The sequence below is a fragment of the Wolffia australiana genome, chromosome 2, assembly GCF_029677425.1.
Source record: "Wolffia australiana isolate 7733 chromosome 2, ASM2967742v1".
NCBI lineage: Eukaryota > Viridiplantae > Streptophyta > Magnoliopsida > Alismatales > Araceae > Wolffia > Wolffia australiana.
This window is the reverse complement of record NC_135836.1, coordinates 12,861,357-12,879,240: the sequence shown is the minus strand read 5'-3', so window position 1 is coordinate 12,879,240 and position 17,884 is coordinate 12,861,357. Positions and strand designations below refer to the sequence as shown.

The 17,884-nt window shown below is 39.2% G+C and overlaps 1 protein-coding gene across 1 annotated transcript; it reads left to right on the top strand.

Moving 5' to 3' along the window:
* Positions 1 to 448: 448 nt before the first annotated feature.
* Positions 449 to 2,660, top strand: LOC144716911 (C2H2-like zinc finger protein). Its single transcript, XM_078592181.1, has 3 exons — positions 449 to 1,185; positions 1,464 to 1,561; positions 1,910 to 2,660. Exons 1-3 carry the CDS (start codon positions 599 to 601, stop codon positions 2,605 to 2,607), a joined length of 1,383 nt encoding a protein of 460 aa, XP_078448307.1. The 5' UTR covers positions 449 to 598; the 3' UTR covers positions 2,608 to 2,660.
* The last annotated feature ends 15,224 nt before the right edge of the window (positions 2,661 to 17,884 follow it).

The following is a 17,884-nucleotide window of genomic DNA, read 5'->3' as shown; positions in this document are numbered from 1 at the left end:
TAGATTTATTTATCTGTTTATTTAAAAGACAAGAGGCGATGATGAGGTGCATTTTCCCATTTTCCAGCGAATTAACTAAAATTTTCTGACAACAAATTCGTCACTGCCTCACGAAGGCCAGCTCCACAGAAAAAACGGCTCATAAGAAGCACATGGCCCTCCTCCGAGGTCCCCTTGCGTGCTTTCTGTTCCACTCTCTCTGGAATGGTGTTTTTTCTTTAAGTAAGTCACCTTTCGACTTAACTTGACTGGTTGTTTCTCCCAAGTAAATTCTGCAAATGCCTTTGAAGCATGGAGGAACATCTTTTCGCTTTGCGAGACGTATCGGATGGAGATACTCAACAGCATAGTAGAGCAGTAATCAAATAATGGAGCTCTTATTTACCTTCTCTTCTCTTTCCTCAATTCACCGCTACAAAATCTAGCGGCTGGTCCAGACGAGAGCCACGCCCAATGCCAGCTACCAATGTATCTATCTCCGTTCGACGCGCGCCAGAGAGGAAAGACAGAGATAGAGAGAGATAAGACGGACGGAGGGTGATATGCAGAGATAAGTAAAGGCAGCAGCTTGCAGCTGTTCATCGAAGTCTTCCTCACCATGGCTCTCTCTCCTTTTCTCCCTGCCACCCCTTCTTCGTCCTCCCAAGAGAGCCCACGCAAAAGGCTTTCTCTTATCCGCGTACGGAGAAAGAGCAGCGGTAGCAGCAGCAACGCGAGTTTTCACATGCAGAAGATCCACCATCAGCCAAGAGAGCAGGATTACCAACAGAAAGAACGTCTCAAAAAGAAGAAGAACAAGAACAAGAAGGACAAGAAACAAGCTTCATCATGGGCGCAGCTGAAGGGCTTATTTGCTTGCCGAATCGTTGGCCTGAGCCAAATCCACGATCCATCTTCGGTTAGGACAGAGAAGAACAGCTCCAAGTACTCGATGCTGGGCTCATCATGCTCTAACATCTGCAAGTTTGAGGACGTCGTCCACAGTGACAATCGTTCCGTCGTCCATGAACGCCGCCGAGAAAGCGACGTCTGCTCAGATAGTCTCACCGTCGGTTTGGGCCACGAGGTCATCTCCTTTAGCGGCCGCAGAACCCCTTCGAGCTACGCTTCGTCTTCCAAGGGACGCCTGCATCTGCGGAAGCTTCCCAGCTGCTACCAGTGCCACGCTGTTTCAGAACCTCGGAGGTAAGGCTCCTCGACGGATGGCGGAAAACGAAATAGCACAAGACAGAACGGCATTCGGGTCAGGCATCCGTCAAACAGTCTGTAGTCTCTTTCGGAAGGGAACGGAAAGACACGAAGTCTTCCGTTCCGTTTTTATTCCGAGGTCACGACGGATGACTGATTAACGGTAAGGGACGGTACGGGTGTTGGATCATCGTCCGTCCTGAAGTCTACTTTGACGTTATCAAGGCTAGTAACACTTGTTCCATAGAATAATTCTACGTTTTCTCTAATATCAGGTATCCCTCGCCGAGGATAGTTGTGTCATGCCCTGAATGCGGTGACATCTTCGACAAATCGGAGAGCCTGGAGATGCACCTGACCGTCCGCCACGCAGGTAACTGCGGATAAGGCCACCCGAGAGCGAGTGTGCGGCGAGAGAAAGAGATAGGGATGACGACAACGCCTCCCGTTGACATATTTTTTATCCTACTATTTTCGACACAATCCAGAACTTTCATGGATGTGTCGAGGGATGTTATTTCCTTTCAAAGACTTTTCCTGCGCTGAGCCTCGATTTGGACTGGCTCGTCACGAGCGGCGTAGGAAGAAGAAGACACCGTTTTTTGCGTCGTTCTTGATTCAGTGCACATAACAACTTAAATATCATCTTTTTTTTCTGTCGTCGAGTGCGAAGTAACGAATGCTGCGGAAATAATCCAGAGATGGGTATTTTTCGTTTCAGTGTCGGAGCTTGGGGCGGACGACTCGGGGAGGAATATCGTGGAGATCATCTTCAAGTCGAGCTGGCTAAAGAAGGACCCACCTCTCTGCCATATCGAGCGCATTCTCAAGGTCAACAACAACCAGAGAACAGTTGCCCGTTTCGAGGACTACCGCAGCTCCATTAAAGCTAGCGCCGCCGCCAGGCACAGCGGGGCGGAGAAGAAGCACCCTCGCTGCGCCGCTGACGGAAACGAGCTTCTTCGCTTTCACTGCTGTGGCATCCTTTGTGATCTCGGTGCCCATGGCCGCTCCAGCTTGTGTTCGTCGTCGTCTTCATCATCCGGTTCGCCATGCGGCGTCTGCACGATTATCCGGCACGGCTTCGGTCGGGCTCAGCAAGAACCCAGGAAGGGGATTAGAATAACCGCGAGCAGCGGTATGGCACACGGCTATGATGCCGAAGGCTGCGTGGATAGGAGAGCTATGTTGGTCTGTCGCGTGATCGCCGGGAGAATAAAGATAGCAGGAGACGAGACGGCGACCCACAATGAGGGCAGCTCTTGCACCGCATTTGATTCGATGACAACGGATCGGCATGCGTTCTCAGACAGCGTGGCGGTGGGGGCGGCGTGCACCAGCGTTGAAGAGCTCTTTCTTTCAAATCCGAGAGCGATTCTCCCTTGCTTCGTGGTTATTTATCGGGTCACCGCGGCCTAATGTACCTATGTGCGAGTTTTGTGACATCGATAATCGGTTCAGTGCTTTGGGAAGTTCTTTAGCCTGAGATGGACTATGGTGTTGTCCGCCAATCAAGTTAGTGAGGGAGAGAGGGCAGTTCATAGCACATGAGCTATTCTGCTTAGGAGTAAAGTAGTATGAAGGAAAAAAGAGAGAAAGTAGCTAAGAAGAGAGACAAGACTCGGTGAATCTTGTCATTACATCGGTATTCTGCGAAAAGATTCTGGAACGGGAAGGCTCAATGAATAATCTTCTTTGTGATAGTTCCGTTGTAATGCTTGTTATCTATATGATTCAATACTAGAAGTTAGATATGTGTTTCTATAATGTTTGTGATTTAGCTGGCGATTATTAGGGGGAAATGTAGGAGAAAATGTAGACGATGTCAGATGTCGTAATTACGCGCGGATAACAGAAATTTGTCCAATATCAGATTTAAGAACAGATGCCAGTTTTTTATGGCAAGTTTATGTTGGACGGTCCTTCTATTTAGAAAAGACCTAAACCATAGCTGAAGTTTGGTCCCACTTAGGTCCCTTCATTTCTGGCCCTGGTCCTATTCTGGTTACGTTGATTAGTCAAGATTAAAGTCCAAGTAGAGGTCATGTTGATGGTTTTGTTGCCCATCAACATAAGCATCTATGAAACGGTTGGTGATCAATGCACCTTTCCTTCCCTCCATTCCTCCCTCTCTCTATCACCCTGTGCCACACGGCCAAATCTGGAGCTAAGAATAATGCTCGGGTCAGACGCTTATCGTCCTCAATGCTTGGGTTGAAACTCTGAGCAGCCTTTGCTTATACAATGGAAGTCTCTTGGGACAACTTTAGATTGCTCTGAGGTTAAGGAGAGAGAGTAGGGCTAGACGCTATACATCAATTGGGACATTGTATTATAAGGAACAATATTACATCGCAGGCCATAGCAATTACATTGGATAAGACCAAGGATGATTCCAAAGTAACAAGACAAGGTGCAATGTGTGCCTGGGTAGTGGCGCTCTTATACCTTTAGGCACACAGCCCCACGCCTGTACCCCGCGGCACCAACGCTACAAGTGTGCCCCATCCTAGCCTTGACACTCCACATGCCACCAGCACCCATGCTGATACCTCAACGCTTGATCCTTGTTGGCCCTGCCATACTCAGCGCCCCAAGCCTTGTGTTGCATGCTGCACCACTACCAGTAAGGGCATCCTGCGGCCCGCAGCCATCTCGGAGCTCTTTGCACCAATGCCTTATACTCCTGGCAGAATGTCTGTTATGCCTACCCACCCACGCAATTCCTGCGGCCCCTGCACGTGTATTGCCTGCGGCTTGTGCACCACGCGGATCCTCAGAGACCTACGCATGCAGCGCCCATGGCCTGCACGCACAACCTGCCCTGATCTACAACGCATGTGCAGCAACGAGCACTAGCACCTAACGTGCATTGACTTTTAAGATCAGGGTTGGTGTCACCACCCATGATGCATGCAATATCCATGCTTAAAGACTAGATCTCCAATTTTGAGTCCATGTATACAAACATGTCCTCAATAGTTAGAGAGCAGGCCTATGTGCAGGAATGCCACCTACTTAAGGGCCTTACATCTTGTGTGCGTCTTTCTCCCTATACACGTCTCTGTCTTTAAGGAGAATCATAGTGGTGAATAGATCACAATGAAATTTACAATACATCTAGATTTTGTGATGGATTCTTGCAGCCCATTTGCAATGACGAGCTCCTCTTCATCGACCGAGGGCCCACTGACACCCATATTTGCTTTGACCATGACAAACCCAATATGGGCCTCTCTGGCAACCTTGGTAATAACCTCAAACTTAAGATAATTATTTAAGTTGATATTGGACTTAATCAATAAGAATATGTAAAACTAGAACCGTAAAAGGATTTGGCTCATTAGTGATAAGCAAGGGTTCTGTCCACAAGAAAAAGATATTAGATGAAATAAATGGGTGAAGTTGATGGATGAGTGTGAATGGATGCATAACATTGAGTAAAGTCACCATAAATTCTCATAGGATCAATAAATCTCACCATAGATCTTTACATTCTTCTAGTATCAAGGAGATTTGTGACACCACGAGAGCCCTTCCAAACTTATTTTGCTTTCTAACTTCGATCAACAATGATCACCAAGAAAACTTGATGGATCTTGAAATAGCTTTCTTTTATGCAGCTAAGTAAATTATGAGAAATTCCAGTACAAATTTTACATTGATAGTGTGGTCTATTTATAAATCAGAGGGATGGATGGATAGATCAGAGAGATATGATTCCACCCTCAGTAGTTCAACGTGAAACTACTTCTAGATCCTCAGATATCTTGATTTAAAGGTTAATTCTTCTGAGTCATTGGATTTCTCTCCACTACGTGTTGTATTGCCACTGCAACACGAAATCTTCGAGAACTCGAAAGCTTCTATGTTGACTTGTCTTCCGATCAGAAGCTTTTACCGTTGAATGATATGTGACCTCACTTCTATGAAATGTTGGTGATGTAATCCTTTTCATTATCTTTCTGTGAGTAAAATGATGCCACGTGTTTGTATTTCCAATCATTGGCTGATGCATTTAAAAAGTTCACCTGAACTTCAAGCCTAAAAATCTGAATTATTCATTCTCCTTGAATAATAAACTACCTTGTGAATACACTTTCTCGATTAAAGAAATCAGATTTATTCTGATCTAAAAGTTTTTCTATCGGTCCACTTCGACACGCAGAATAAAAAATAGAAGAATTTGGTCAGAAATTAATCATCATTATTGTGCTGCTATTTGCGATCCTATAATCAGACCTTTTGTGAAAGTCTGTGTGACAAGTATTGGATGAAGCGGGTATTGTTTGCAGCTGGTATTCACATCTACCAATGAATGGCTAAATTATAAATGTATTTGATTGCGACATGTAGTGAGAAAATAAATTTGAATAAAACCTTAGTCAAGAATTTAATTTCCAACGATTTGAAATGCTTGCATGAAGTGAAATACAACCCCATGTAGATAAATGTATATTTCATAGGCAGCTTCATCCATTCTTGGCCCATAATCACAGGAAATATAATATAATAACTGTTGAAATATTTATAAGCATTAAAGTTTTTACTTCTCACAAAAATAGGTACTTTACATGATAATCTAGGTATGGTATTTAGTCTTCCTGATTTTTATTTTTCTACTCCATTTGAGAATATAAATATGAGCATAAAATAAATTCTCAGGTTTGATGACTAAAGTCTGAGTGTAGAGTTTCCGTTTCATGTTGTCACTTCTGGAGTTTGGTGAGGCTCCTATATTCCATGATTTCTCTTTAACCATTCTAACTCTTAAATATATGACTGCTTTCTGATAGTCATCCATTTCAGTCTTTTATTGTCGTCCTCAAGAATTTGCTTACAGATTTATGATCATCGCTAAAAATTAACAAGAAGTTAGATTCAGTTTCATTATTCTAAGCTTTAGAAGGAGAGATAATAGTCTAGAGAAATGACAAAGGTTTTCTTGATCATAAGAACGATAACTAAAATACGTTTTCTTTCATTAGGATCCGTAAAGCACTGATTATTTATTTTCTCAAAAGTTTTTTTTAGCAGAATAATAAGATTCAGAATGATAATTAAGGCATCAAAGAGGCTCCCTTTGGTCTGAATCATAAGTGCCATAACATTCATCTTCAAACATAGCATTGACATCAAAATTACTATGTTTTAATGGCATAACATCATAACTTGGAGCATTTTTATTTTATATTTTAAACAATAATTCATATTAGTAAAGATTTTAAATAATATAAATGAGATGAAAATAATTTGCCTCGTTTATTCCAACATAATTTTAAAAACGCAATAATGCTCATGGATTCTGCTTTTAGATAAATCAGCACAGTAAACTAAATTGACGATAAAATATGAATGGTTTTTTCTGGGAAAATACATTCTATTTTATTCCTGTCTCATGATTTCTCAAATCATATTTATGATGAATTTATTTGTGCTTTTGTGATTGGCCATGTTATCAATGCTATTTAAAAAAAACAAAACCATTAACAATCACTGGTCATTATAGCATCATGATTTTAAATCCCATAATGGAACTTTTACAAATCATTAGTGAATTAATATTTTTGGAAAAAACGATTCATGAAAGCTGCACGACTATGATTGCAACAATGGCGAGATCGAGGCATGTGCCCATCACTCCAGCAATGGCACCGAAGATGAAATATAGAGTACTATATCATTGTGGTTAGTGGAGAACAGCCATCGAACCGGATTTGTCATTAAAGTTTTATTTCAGAACCTTCCTTATCTGAGAGGAGTCCCCTCACTTAGGGGCTGAAAAACACCAAATGATGCAGGGAGTGGGAGTCAAACCCAATCAAGCACGACCTGATGACAACTGAGTCAAAAAACTTGCGTACGATAACTTGACTGAGCAAAATGAAGTCGATACCGCTACTGCTTAGGTGCCCCCCAATGTAGTTGGAATGGGAGGTTACCTTTGAAACACTCGCCATTGGGCAATCTCCGGGCATAAAGTTTCTGCAAGTGTATGATCACTTTATCAAACTCCGAACTGCCTTTCATACGATAGAAGTTGCAAGTTTCATACTCCAGCCTCAAGCGTAAAGGTTCTGAAATAAAACTTTAATCCCAAAAACTCCTTACTAAATTCCTATAAAATTGAATAATAGACACAGCATATAAATAAACATATTCACTAACTTCAAAAACTCATACCATAAATATGATGTCGAAAATAAAGGAAAAAAATTATTAAATGTTAAAAATTATTTTCTTTCAGAATTTATATAATAAAAAGTAGCCATAAAAATTTAAAATTCAAAACATCCTTCTAATAATATATTTAAGCATTTAAGGTGTGATTACATTGATATTAAATCAATTGAAAGCAAATACATATTTCCATATTGTCATATTAATTTATATAAATATGTGTTATCATTTGCCTTAAATAAAGACAAGGGGAAGAAGCATGAGAAACATGTTCCTAAAAAGAAAAAATGGTTCTAAAGGTTAATGTTTTCCTAAAAGTGAGAGATAGAAATGCCCTCAAATTTTAATCCCTTGTCGTCGTTGATTTTAGCTTATACAATAAAATTTATAAAAGCTTAACTTAATATGTATAATGATAAGTAGAAGTATCGTCCAAGGGAAGCTAGTAAGGAATTCAATTAGTGATCTAGTTGAATAATTGGACCCTAATTAGAGTTAATTCAATCTTCCATGCAGATCAAATCACCCCAATTAGATGAGGAATTTAGAAATGGGGGTAGAAGGTATGGGAAGAATAGAAGAAATAGGGAGCTCTAAATTGAATTCTTTAATCCAATTATGATGATCAAAGGAGTCAAGTAGAGGGATTCAGAAGGAAATTTGATTTAGTTTTATTTGGTTTTGGGGATTTGTTAATTCAAAATTTACTAACTATTAGATCATGAAGGGAAATTTAATATCTCCAAGAAATTAAACTTTTATGTGTTTTTTCTTAATGTGCAAATGGAATAGCTAGATCAATTTCATCATTTATCCTCTCAATCCTAGTATGGACTTGTACATTCCCCTCAAACCAAGCGATTTAGTAAATCCAAACGAAGATCAAGAAGAGCAATCACAAAATTAACTAACACATAATCCAAATTACACTAAAAAACAAATACAACGAAGCAAAAAATACCATATAGGGTTGATCCAGAATGACCCCCTCCTCTCAAAATTTGGCTTTTATACTTAGGTTACTTGAAAAAAAATATTATTTTACCCTCATTTAGTAATTAATTTGTATCCATCAATGTAGGCTTGATCTGAATGATCCATCAATACAGATAGAAAGAGGAGGTTGAGACAAACAAATCCATAAAAAATCATCTCAATCGGACGTCACGATCAAAAGTTATTAATAAATGAACCCTGAAAAATCCTAGCTGTTGGATCAAAATTCATTTATTTAATAATTTTTTTTCTTCACACGCAATGATGTGTTGATGGCAGATTGGCTGGAGAATTTTGAACTTAAAATTGGGGGGTTGATTCTCGGTGTGCCACGTACTCCCCTGTCCTACAATTAAAATAAAGAAAAAATAATAAAAATAGACATAATATAAAGTGATTTGCACTTACCTGTGCGCCTTCAAAGTTTAACCCAATCACAGAGTGCCACGTCACCTCCCATGCATGCGCTTTGTATGCACAGCACGGGAGGTGAGCTTACCTTCCAAAGAGAGAATGACCTAGAATGTTGCAACAAAGTTCATGATTAAATACGCACACGCAAACCGACGCCTCCCGAAAAATATTTATGTATATATTCTTTTCGCTCTCTCTCGTCCATGTTTTGCTAAAAATATTAAATAAAAAATACTGATTAATTGTAATAAAATGCCACAACTATTTTAATTGCTTCCAACCACGACCGAGAGCTGTTTTAAGGGCATAATTGCAGCAAAAATTTAAGGAAACCCCTTTGACTTTAGAAACTGCTTAAAAAGTCACATTTCCCATAGAAATTCCTTTTCCCATTGAAAAATTCATTTCTTCCACGAATAAATTCCCAAAAAATCCAATAAAATCCTAAAAAATTCTAGAAAATTCAATAATTCGTCCCCACATTAACTAACATCAAAATTAAGTTTTAAAACTGCCATTTTCATTTAAACACAATTATTCCAAGCTTTAATAAATTCCATAAAATTCATATAGTTAACAAAAAATTAGGGAAAAATGTGAATTCACTTGGAAAAATCAATTAACACATAATATATGATAACAACCCCATTTTAAAATCTTTAAGTGTATAAAATTATGCTAATTTCATGAAATAAATACCAAATTTAGGGTGTTATCAATCTTGATGAAGAACAGAAAACAATTCACAATGAAAAGCCTTTCACATAATCGCAACGACATTGATAAAACATGAAACAAATCACTTGGGCACGAATCATGTCCGTGTTTCCTTCGATCCCTTGAGCAAGTTGTGTGGAGATGCTCATGTTTGGAGCCTTTAGAAGTATCCATGCAATCCTTGGCATGTTGAATCTCCTCCTCCTTCACGAGCTACGTTTAACCTTCATTGTCATCATTCCGCCATCTTGATAGCATTTGGAATATAGTGGAGCTGTGGGAAGAAGGTAGAAGAAGAGGAAGCCCCCTGAAAGAGTCTGCCCTGAGTGAATTTTTTCAAAGCCTTCAACTATTTATCCTAACTGAATATTTTTCAAAAAACCCCTCAAAGTTTACTATATCTTCAGACATCTAAAAGACTATTTGCATGTGACCGTCTAGGCCCATGTATCAGCCTATTTAACAACTCCAGCAGCCCAGGAGCCATTATTGGCCTTCCAAATTAACATAACATATCATCATATAGATTATTTAATGTTGGATCAATTCATCTGAAACAATAGGTTAAGTCTCCAGCCTATGGGGTGCCGAGCTACACCTTGTATTCTACAAGATACAAATGAGTGTGTATCGACTCACTCATGGAACATGTTCATCATCGTTTGCCGTGTACGTATAGTCCCTCATTCCCTTGACACTCCTAGGATGACTTATGGTACAGTCAATTGTCAAACCCTTATCGGTCATATGAGTTAATACTAATGCATTCATAAATCATCCGAGATCTCTTCTTTGGTATTTTAATATCTTGGCCAAGGACTTCATCACATCGTCTTCCTTGAGATGTCTCTTCTTATACCAAGGGTGAACGAACCATCTTGACCACTCAGTCATCTTCGTGAACTTCTTGATGCACCTAAACTAATATTTTTTATAATCCAATGATTAAGAACTCATATGTCATAGTCAAAGTATAGTCCTCCGTCCACATTACTTTTTTAGTATCTTTGGTCCAAGGGCCACTTACAAAACTATAACATGAATCGACCTGACTAATAGTTTGGAATAATACCATTTAGGGATTCGTACGGATTGATTCAGTGAACTATTTCCATGAAAGAGTATACACTATATATCCTTAGTGTCTCTACACTAATGGCTACAAGACCAGGTATAATCATCATGTGAGTGAGGCTAGATAGTGTTATTCTATCTAGATACTTCAATGTCCTTCTTAAATATCCTTCAAATATAAATATTTAGAACACATGCTTAAAGACTAGTGATCTCGATATTACAATTTCATCTTAATTCGCTAAGTTTGATGATGTACTCATGGACTTTATTATAATCATCACACATGCACTACAATGAATATGTTCTACTAATTAACATGGAACTAAATATGGAATGTGTGAATGGTGTGTTGTTCAAATATGTTTTCATTAGTCAGATATCCTGATTAAAAGTTGATTCCTTCTCAGCCATTAAACTCTATTTGGATAGCCAACATGGCATAAAATCTTCAAAAGATACAAACATTTTATAGTGACATCTATTCTAATCAGGGGCTTAACTCCTCTAATGATGTTTAATCTTACATTTATGAAACATTAGAGCCATAATGTGTGTCTGGTGGCGACGACGTCAATGCACCATCTTCAGACGCACCGCCACCATCATTTGAGACGCCCCACATTGTGACTCATTGCCAACATCAATTGAAGAACCGCCTTGATAACGACCAAGTCAACGCACCGCATTAGACGCGTCAACATCAAACGCGTCTCCACTTACACATGACACGTCATCAACACCAGATCCAGAACTGCCCTTTGACGTGACACGATAACACATCGTCTACTTTATTTTATTTCCCGTATTTTCTCTTTCCTCCAAGGCCTATATGTAGGCCAATGTTGCAAGAAACATTTGGCAAATTTATTTTCAAGAATTGAAGTTTCTTTCTTCTTGGAAGATTTTCCCTAGCCCTATCCCCGTCCCGTTTTGGTCAACGTCGCTGTTACCACTACTGCCGCTCGTCGTTGCCACCACCGCCCCTCTTCGTGAGACCGCCACCCACGCAGGAACATTTCCCGCACAAGCCACGGCCCGCGTAGGCCAATCGCCTGCACAGGCCACAACCCGCACAGGCCGCCGCCGCACGCATAGGCCATAGCCCGCGCTCACCGCTGCGGCCCGCACAAGCCCCAGCCCACGCAGGCCGCCACCGCCCACACATGTCGCAGCCCGCACAAGCCACCGCTGCCCACATAGGCCACACCCCGCGCAGGCCATCGCAGCCAGCATAGGCCGCAACCCGCGCAGGTCACCGCCTCCCGCACAGGCCGCAGCCCGCGTAGGCTGTCGTCGCCACACAGACACAGCCCACACAGGTTGCCGCCACCCATATAGGCCGTGACCTGTGCAGACCGCCGGCGCCCGCTCAAGCCGCAGCCCGCGCAAGCCACCGTCGCCCACGCAGACAGCAGCCTGTGTGCACTTGCCGTGCCCCCAGCCGCCCTCGCAGCCACTTGCCGTCGCACCTACCGTTTTGGTTTCGTGGCACTGCCCCGAACCCCGCTAGGGGGCGTCTCCCCCTTTGACCCCCCCCCCCCGCCAACTGACCGCGCGGTTGGATTCGCGACATCTTGTGAAAGCGCACGTCAATCACCAACGCCAACAACGCGTCAAGAATCTCTCACATCACCACGACCCACTACTCTAGTGTCGAGGTACTCTTTGCACTCTTCGGTGATCGTGTTCTTCATCTAGTATTCTTTGAGTGTTTATCCACCGCCATCGTATTTGATTTGGATTTTGAATCTTCAAGCGACTAGTTGAATAGGCCATTGAATCTTCTAGCGATCGCGGTCCGAATTTATTGAATGTGTTGCTTTGTTTTCACCACAGCGGTTGAAGACAGTACTCCCGCCCTCAACAAGGAAAGGGGCTGCACCATCACTATTTCATCGGATTTAATTCTTCAGAATTGATCGTCTGATTTTTGGTCTCATTTTATCCTATCCATTCCTTAGACATCCAATATCCTACACCACTGTCACCCCGTCCCGTCTCCTCTAGTCATCCTGCATCAACTCATCCCATCTCCTCTAGTCATCATGCATCAGTGTCACTCTCTTTTTTGTGAGTAAAATGATGCCTTGAGTATGTGTTACAAGTAATTGAGTGATGGGTTCAAAAAGCTTCACTCAATTTACTATTGTGAAATCCAAATCATTGATTTTATTTCAACTATAATAGCATTTAAACACAAATATTTAGTTGACAATGTCATATTTACTATGACTTGAATATTTTATCTTTTATATTTGTCCAATTTATCATGTAAAATAAATAATAGAACAATTTGGTCTAGAATGATTGGTTAGTAGAGTATCACGATTTGTGATGCCATAATGAGACTATTATGTGAAAGCCTTCGGTCCAATATTTGGTTGTGGCTGGCATTGGCAGAACATACATTGTCACTTGCTAATGAACTCCCAGAATCCAAATGGGTATATATATATGTGGATATATATATATATATATCTATATATATATATATGACCGCTTTAAATGACCCTAAAAATATCTTCACTTAGAAAACATGTATTACACTTGATTTTAATGTCAGAAAGTCGTAAAAATATTTTTTGCCTTGAAAAATCATTTAATGCAGGAATTCGATGTTAGATAATGATAAGCCAAAAATAGGGGTGAATTTTGCAGAATTTTAATCCCTTTGAAGATTAAGCTTCAAGGGTATTTTTAACACAATGCTTCAATATGTGTTTTGATGAATGTTCAAAGTGATGCAAGCCTCAATATGGGTTGTGATTGATAATTCAGATTTTGGGGTAATTAGTGATGAGTTAACTTCATTAATTAGTGTCGTTGGTTTATCCGAATTAAAACAACAAAAATTTCTAATAACCTTACTAGCGTAGGGAGAGTAAGGGTCGATCCACAAGGAGAAAGGGTTTTTTTCTTAAGAATTTGTGCTTTAGTTATGTATTTTTTAATAATTTTAGAGGTAGGTTTACTACATATGAAGATAAATAACTAATGAAATAAAAATATATAACAAAGAAAAATAAAATATTATTATAATATTATAATAATATTAATAGGCAGAAAATAATTTTTTTGTATTTTTTAGGAGTATTTTAAAGCTAAAACAAAATAGAAAATGAAACAGTTTGGCGCTCTGGACTTAGTCAAAATTTGGCTAAGTCCGGATGCCAAATGGGGAAGGTGCCTTGGTGGAGGAGAGAGAAAAAAATGGACTGTACTAAAATCACTCTAGAATGAGATCTAGAACGAATTTTAGAGCGTGGTTGGATGCACTGGAACCGTCTGGATATTGGCTAGCTGATCCAAGACTAACCTAAAGACAAAATACGAACCGAAAAGAATGAAAAAGGAGAAATAAGAAGGTAACCTCTTTGTCACACCCGCTAAGGTCCAAGGGACTTCTTCTTCTCCTTTCCACCAGCTTCTTCAGCCCTGGATGCTTCCTGATCAGCCTAGCACTCACTGAGGTGAATGGATCTATGACTCAATTGCACTTAGGCCACCAAACATTACTTTGGATTGAATCACAAGATGAATTTTACAATAGGGTGAAGGGGTTTATATAGGGAGAGAGAGCAAAGGAGAGCCATTGGATTTTTAATACAATGGATGGCCAGATCTTCTTTTTAGGGTCATGATCCATGTCTGTTATGGTCCTCCAATCAGCATTGAGACCTTTGAAATACCCCCTGGACGTTCAAGGCTTCTTTCCTTAATTAGCATTAAAGGTGTTATCTTTAAGTCTCCACCCTTGGATGTTTTGTGGATTGAATGGCTGGATCTTCTTCTCTGGCTTGGATCCACGTCCAAGGTTGTCCTCCAATCATCATTTAAGCCCTTGAAATATTCATAAATAATCATGACTGTACCTTCCCCTTACCCTCCTTTCTTTGGCCCAACATGCCTCTCCTAGTGGGCTTAGTGGAGCTTCCTTAGTGGGCCTTTAGACTAGAGTCAACTGTCTTGCTTTGGGCCTTCTTTCTTGGCCCAGGGTTGTGGCTGAGCCTGCTCCTCTGGTCCAAATAGCTTCCTCTTCATTTAATTATCCCCTTTATTCATGAAAGTTTCACCTAATTCCTACATCTTCCACATAAACTAAGAAGAGAGTGAGATTCATTCCACTTAACTCATTGAGTTAAGTGGGGTTAGTCCCAGAAATGATAATAATTAACTCCAAATTAGAAAAAGGTGATTTTGGTTCATGATGTTTCACAACTTAACATAAATGTTGATAATATATCCAGATAAAGATAAAGAAGTAGATAAATTAGCTGAAATTGCACATATATATTACTATCATTTTGGATTTATCAGTGATCAAGCACAATAGGCCCTCAGTCAAGTAGTTGACTGATTATATGTGAAGATAAAATTAGAGACTTAGATATACTGAAAGGTTACTTAGTTTGGCTATACACTGAACAAGTCAAACCGTGTATTTAGGACTTGTAATTTTATGAAATGAAGATAAACATAATATTTATCACTGTTCAGATATTTTTGTGAATTTATCTTCATTTCATTTGTTGAATAACTTGTTCAAAATCTTAGTCACTACCTTCGAGCATTTAAAGGTAAATTTATTGATAAATTAATAAAAATTAATTACATCAAGATACTATTATAAAATGGTGATATATTTATTCAAATATTGCGTTAAACATATCTAAAAGTTTAATATTATTTTAGATCTCAAGTCCTTGCCATAATGGCTAGTTTTTGCTCTTAACTCTTGAAAGGTATTTTGAATTGATGGCAAAAATGTAAATATAAAAAATCAAAATTAAAATGATTATTATTTTATAGTGCTTAATCATAATCAATGAATATGACTGTTGTACTTTTGACAGACTACCATTATGCCCCTTTCATATTTCCAAATCCATATATGCAATTTTGAGCCCTAATTTCAAACTCCCCTTCTTCTTGCCCTTTGAAAATCACAGTCCAAAAGCAAGAGAGATCTTTCAAGTCCTAGAGCAATTTTCAAGCCATTTTTTAGCATTTTTTCAACTTCTCTAGTTCTTCTTTGAGAATATTAACTTCGTCCTCGTCTGGCTTGAACTCAACACTAGCACCATTGGACCCTCTTGAGCGGGATTCACATGTCTCTTTTTCGCCTTGATGATCCTCCTGAGCTGACACAGAGTGAGCCTGAGTCCTCGGAGGTCGTCTCTGTATGAGGGGTAGTCGAACTACCTGTCAGCGTCCAATTTCCCTCGACAAGTAACTACTGTTTTACCGCAAGAAATTTTATAAATATCTCACACTAATGGTGTTAAGATGGGTCAATAAGGGGTTCATGCTCTCAAGGGGCGGATAGTAAATTTGACAATTACTGAAAAAGGAAGTAATGATCTGCGTCAAAGGGGAAGACGATGTAAACTGGTAGGTGTATTGCCCAATCCAAGCCCATAGAACTTGGAATTGTGATTTTTGGTACAGGGTATTTCAATATTCAAAGAAAAGAAGGCTGAGATCCAAACTTCGCACATCCTCAACCTTGTGACAAGTTTATAATTTTTAGAATATTTATTATACTGATTCTAAGATTTTGTTAAACATATGAATTGTGTCTAACAGCCATAAAAAACCATCAAAATTTGAATCGCATCATTTGGTTGAGGTGGAAAAGAGTTACAGGGGTTTGAAGTTAGATACGGAGGAATCGAGCAGTAAACAAAGGACATTGAAAGATTGATCTCTGGAGATTTCTCTGATTCGTTTTTTAATACTTTTGTGAGATATTATCTGTGTAAAATTGTGTTAGAAAACCGTTCCAGGTAGAATCATTGCATTTGGTGCAGAATCAAAAAATATATTGGAATTTTAAGCATGAAAGGTCAAACATGAATCGAGAATTTTATCTAAAGAAAAACGTGGAGGAGAAAAGGACTGAAGAAAGAACGACCACAAAGAAGGATGTATTTAATGAAGGGAAGTCATAGTTAGATTTATGAATCTTTATCTCTTAATTAATAAAATATTTACGTAAAAGTTTTCTTGTTGAAATACTTAAAATTAATCATTATCTTGATTACTATTTTGAGTAGCCATTAGTACTAAGTGTTGTTGAGGAGAACACATTGTTCAGAAATATACTGTTATTGCTAAATCTTTGTGATCACTAGGTCAAGGCTTTGGGGGCCATAAGAAGAAGGCTTTGGGGGTCATAAGAATAATTTAACCCTAATTAGAGTTAATTTAATCTTCAATGAAGATCAAATCACCCAAAATTAGATGAAGAATTTAGAGAGGGGGGTAGAAGAGATGGGAAGGATAGAAGAAGTGAGAATATCTAGATTGACTTCTTTGATCCAACAGAGGGGTCAACTAGAGGGATAGGAAAAAGATTTGGAAGTCAAATTCACTAACTAACATTTCATAAACACGCCTTAATCTTCCTAGAATTCAAACTTTTTTATAAATTTCTCCTCTTAATTTGCAATTGGAATAGTTAGATCAATTCCATGATCTCTCCTCTCAAGCCAAGTAAGGGCTTTTATATCCAACTCAAGCAATTTAAAAAAGTAATTTAGAAATGCATACCAAGATCAAAAAGGAAAAATCACGAACTTCACTAAAACATAAGCCAAATCATATTAAAAATCAGATATAACACAATGAAAAAATACCAAACACAAGCGATCCAAGATGATGCTCCTCTCTGTCTTGCAGCTGTGAAAGAACCATCTCTAGAATGACCTCCTCTCAAAATTCAACTTTTCAACTTAGGTTAAATGGTGAAAATTACCATTTTACCCCCAATCAGTAATTAATTTTTATCCATCAAAGTAAGCTTGATCTAAATGATCGAATCACACAGATAGAAAGAGGAGGTTAAGACAAGAAAATCCATAAAAAAGTATCTCAATCGGAGTTCAGGATCAAAAGTTATTACTAAATAAATTTTGACTAATCATAGCCGTTGAATCAATATTCATTTATTAAATTACTTTTTTCCCTTACACGCAATGATGTGTCGACGTCTAATTGACTGGCGAAATTCCACTTCATTTGGAGGGTTCATTCTCATAGTGCCACATACCCCTTGGCAAAAATAGAAACAAATAATAAAAAAATTGGAAATACATATCAAATGCACGTACCTGTGCCTCTTCAATACCGCTACCTAATCAAAACCGTCCATGTCACCCTCCGTGCACACGATGTGTATTCGTGTCCCGGGCGGTGAACTTACCGCCCTCAAAACAAAAAAATTCGAATCGCATCTAAGCCATTCGATTTGCATCCAACGGCTGAATTTTAGCCACGTCTTCATCCAAAAAACTAGTCTTAGATTTTTGCC

Excerpts from the sequence above, each read along its gene's own strand:
- LOC144716911 (XM_078592181.1), top strand. The coding sequence starts at position 599 with ATGGCTCTCTCTCCTTTTCTCCCTGCCACCCCTTCTTCGTCCTCCCAA. Across the intron at positions 1,186-1,463 it reads GCTGTTTCAGAACCTCGGAG|GTATCCCTCGCCGAGGATAG; the intron begins GTAAGGCTCCTC and ends CTCTAATATCAG. Across the intron at positions 1,562-1,909 it reads CCTGACCGTCCGCCACGCAG|TGTCGGAGCTTGGGGCGGAC; the intron begins GTAACTGCGGAT and ends TTTTCGTTTCAG.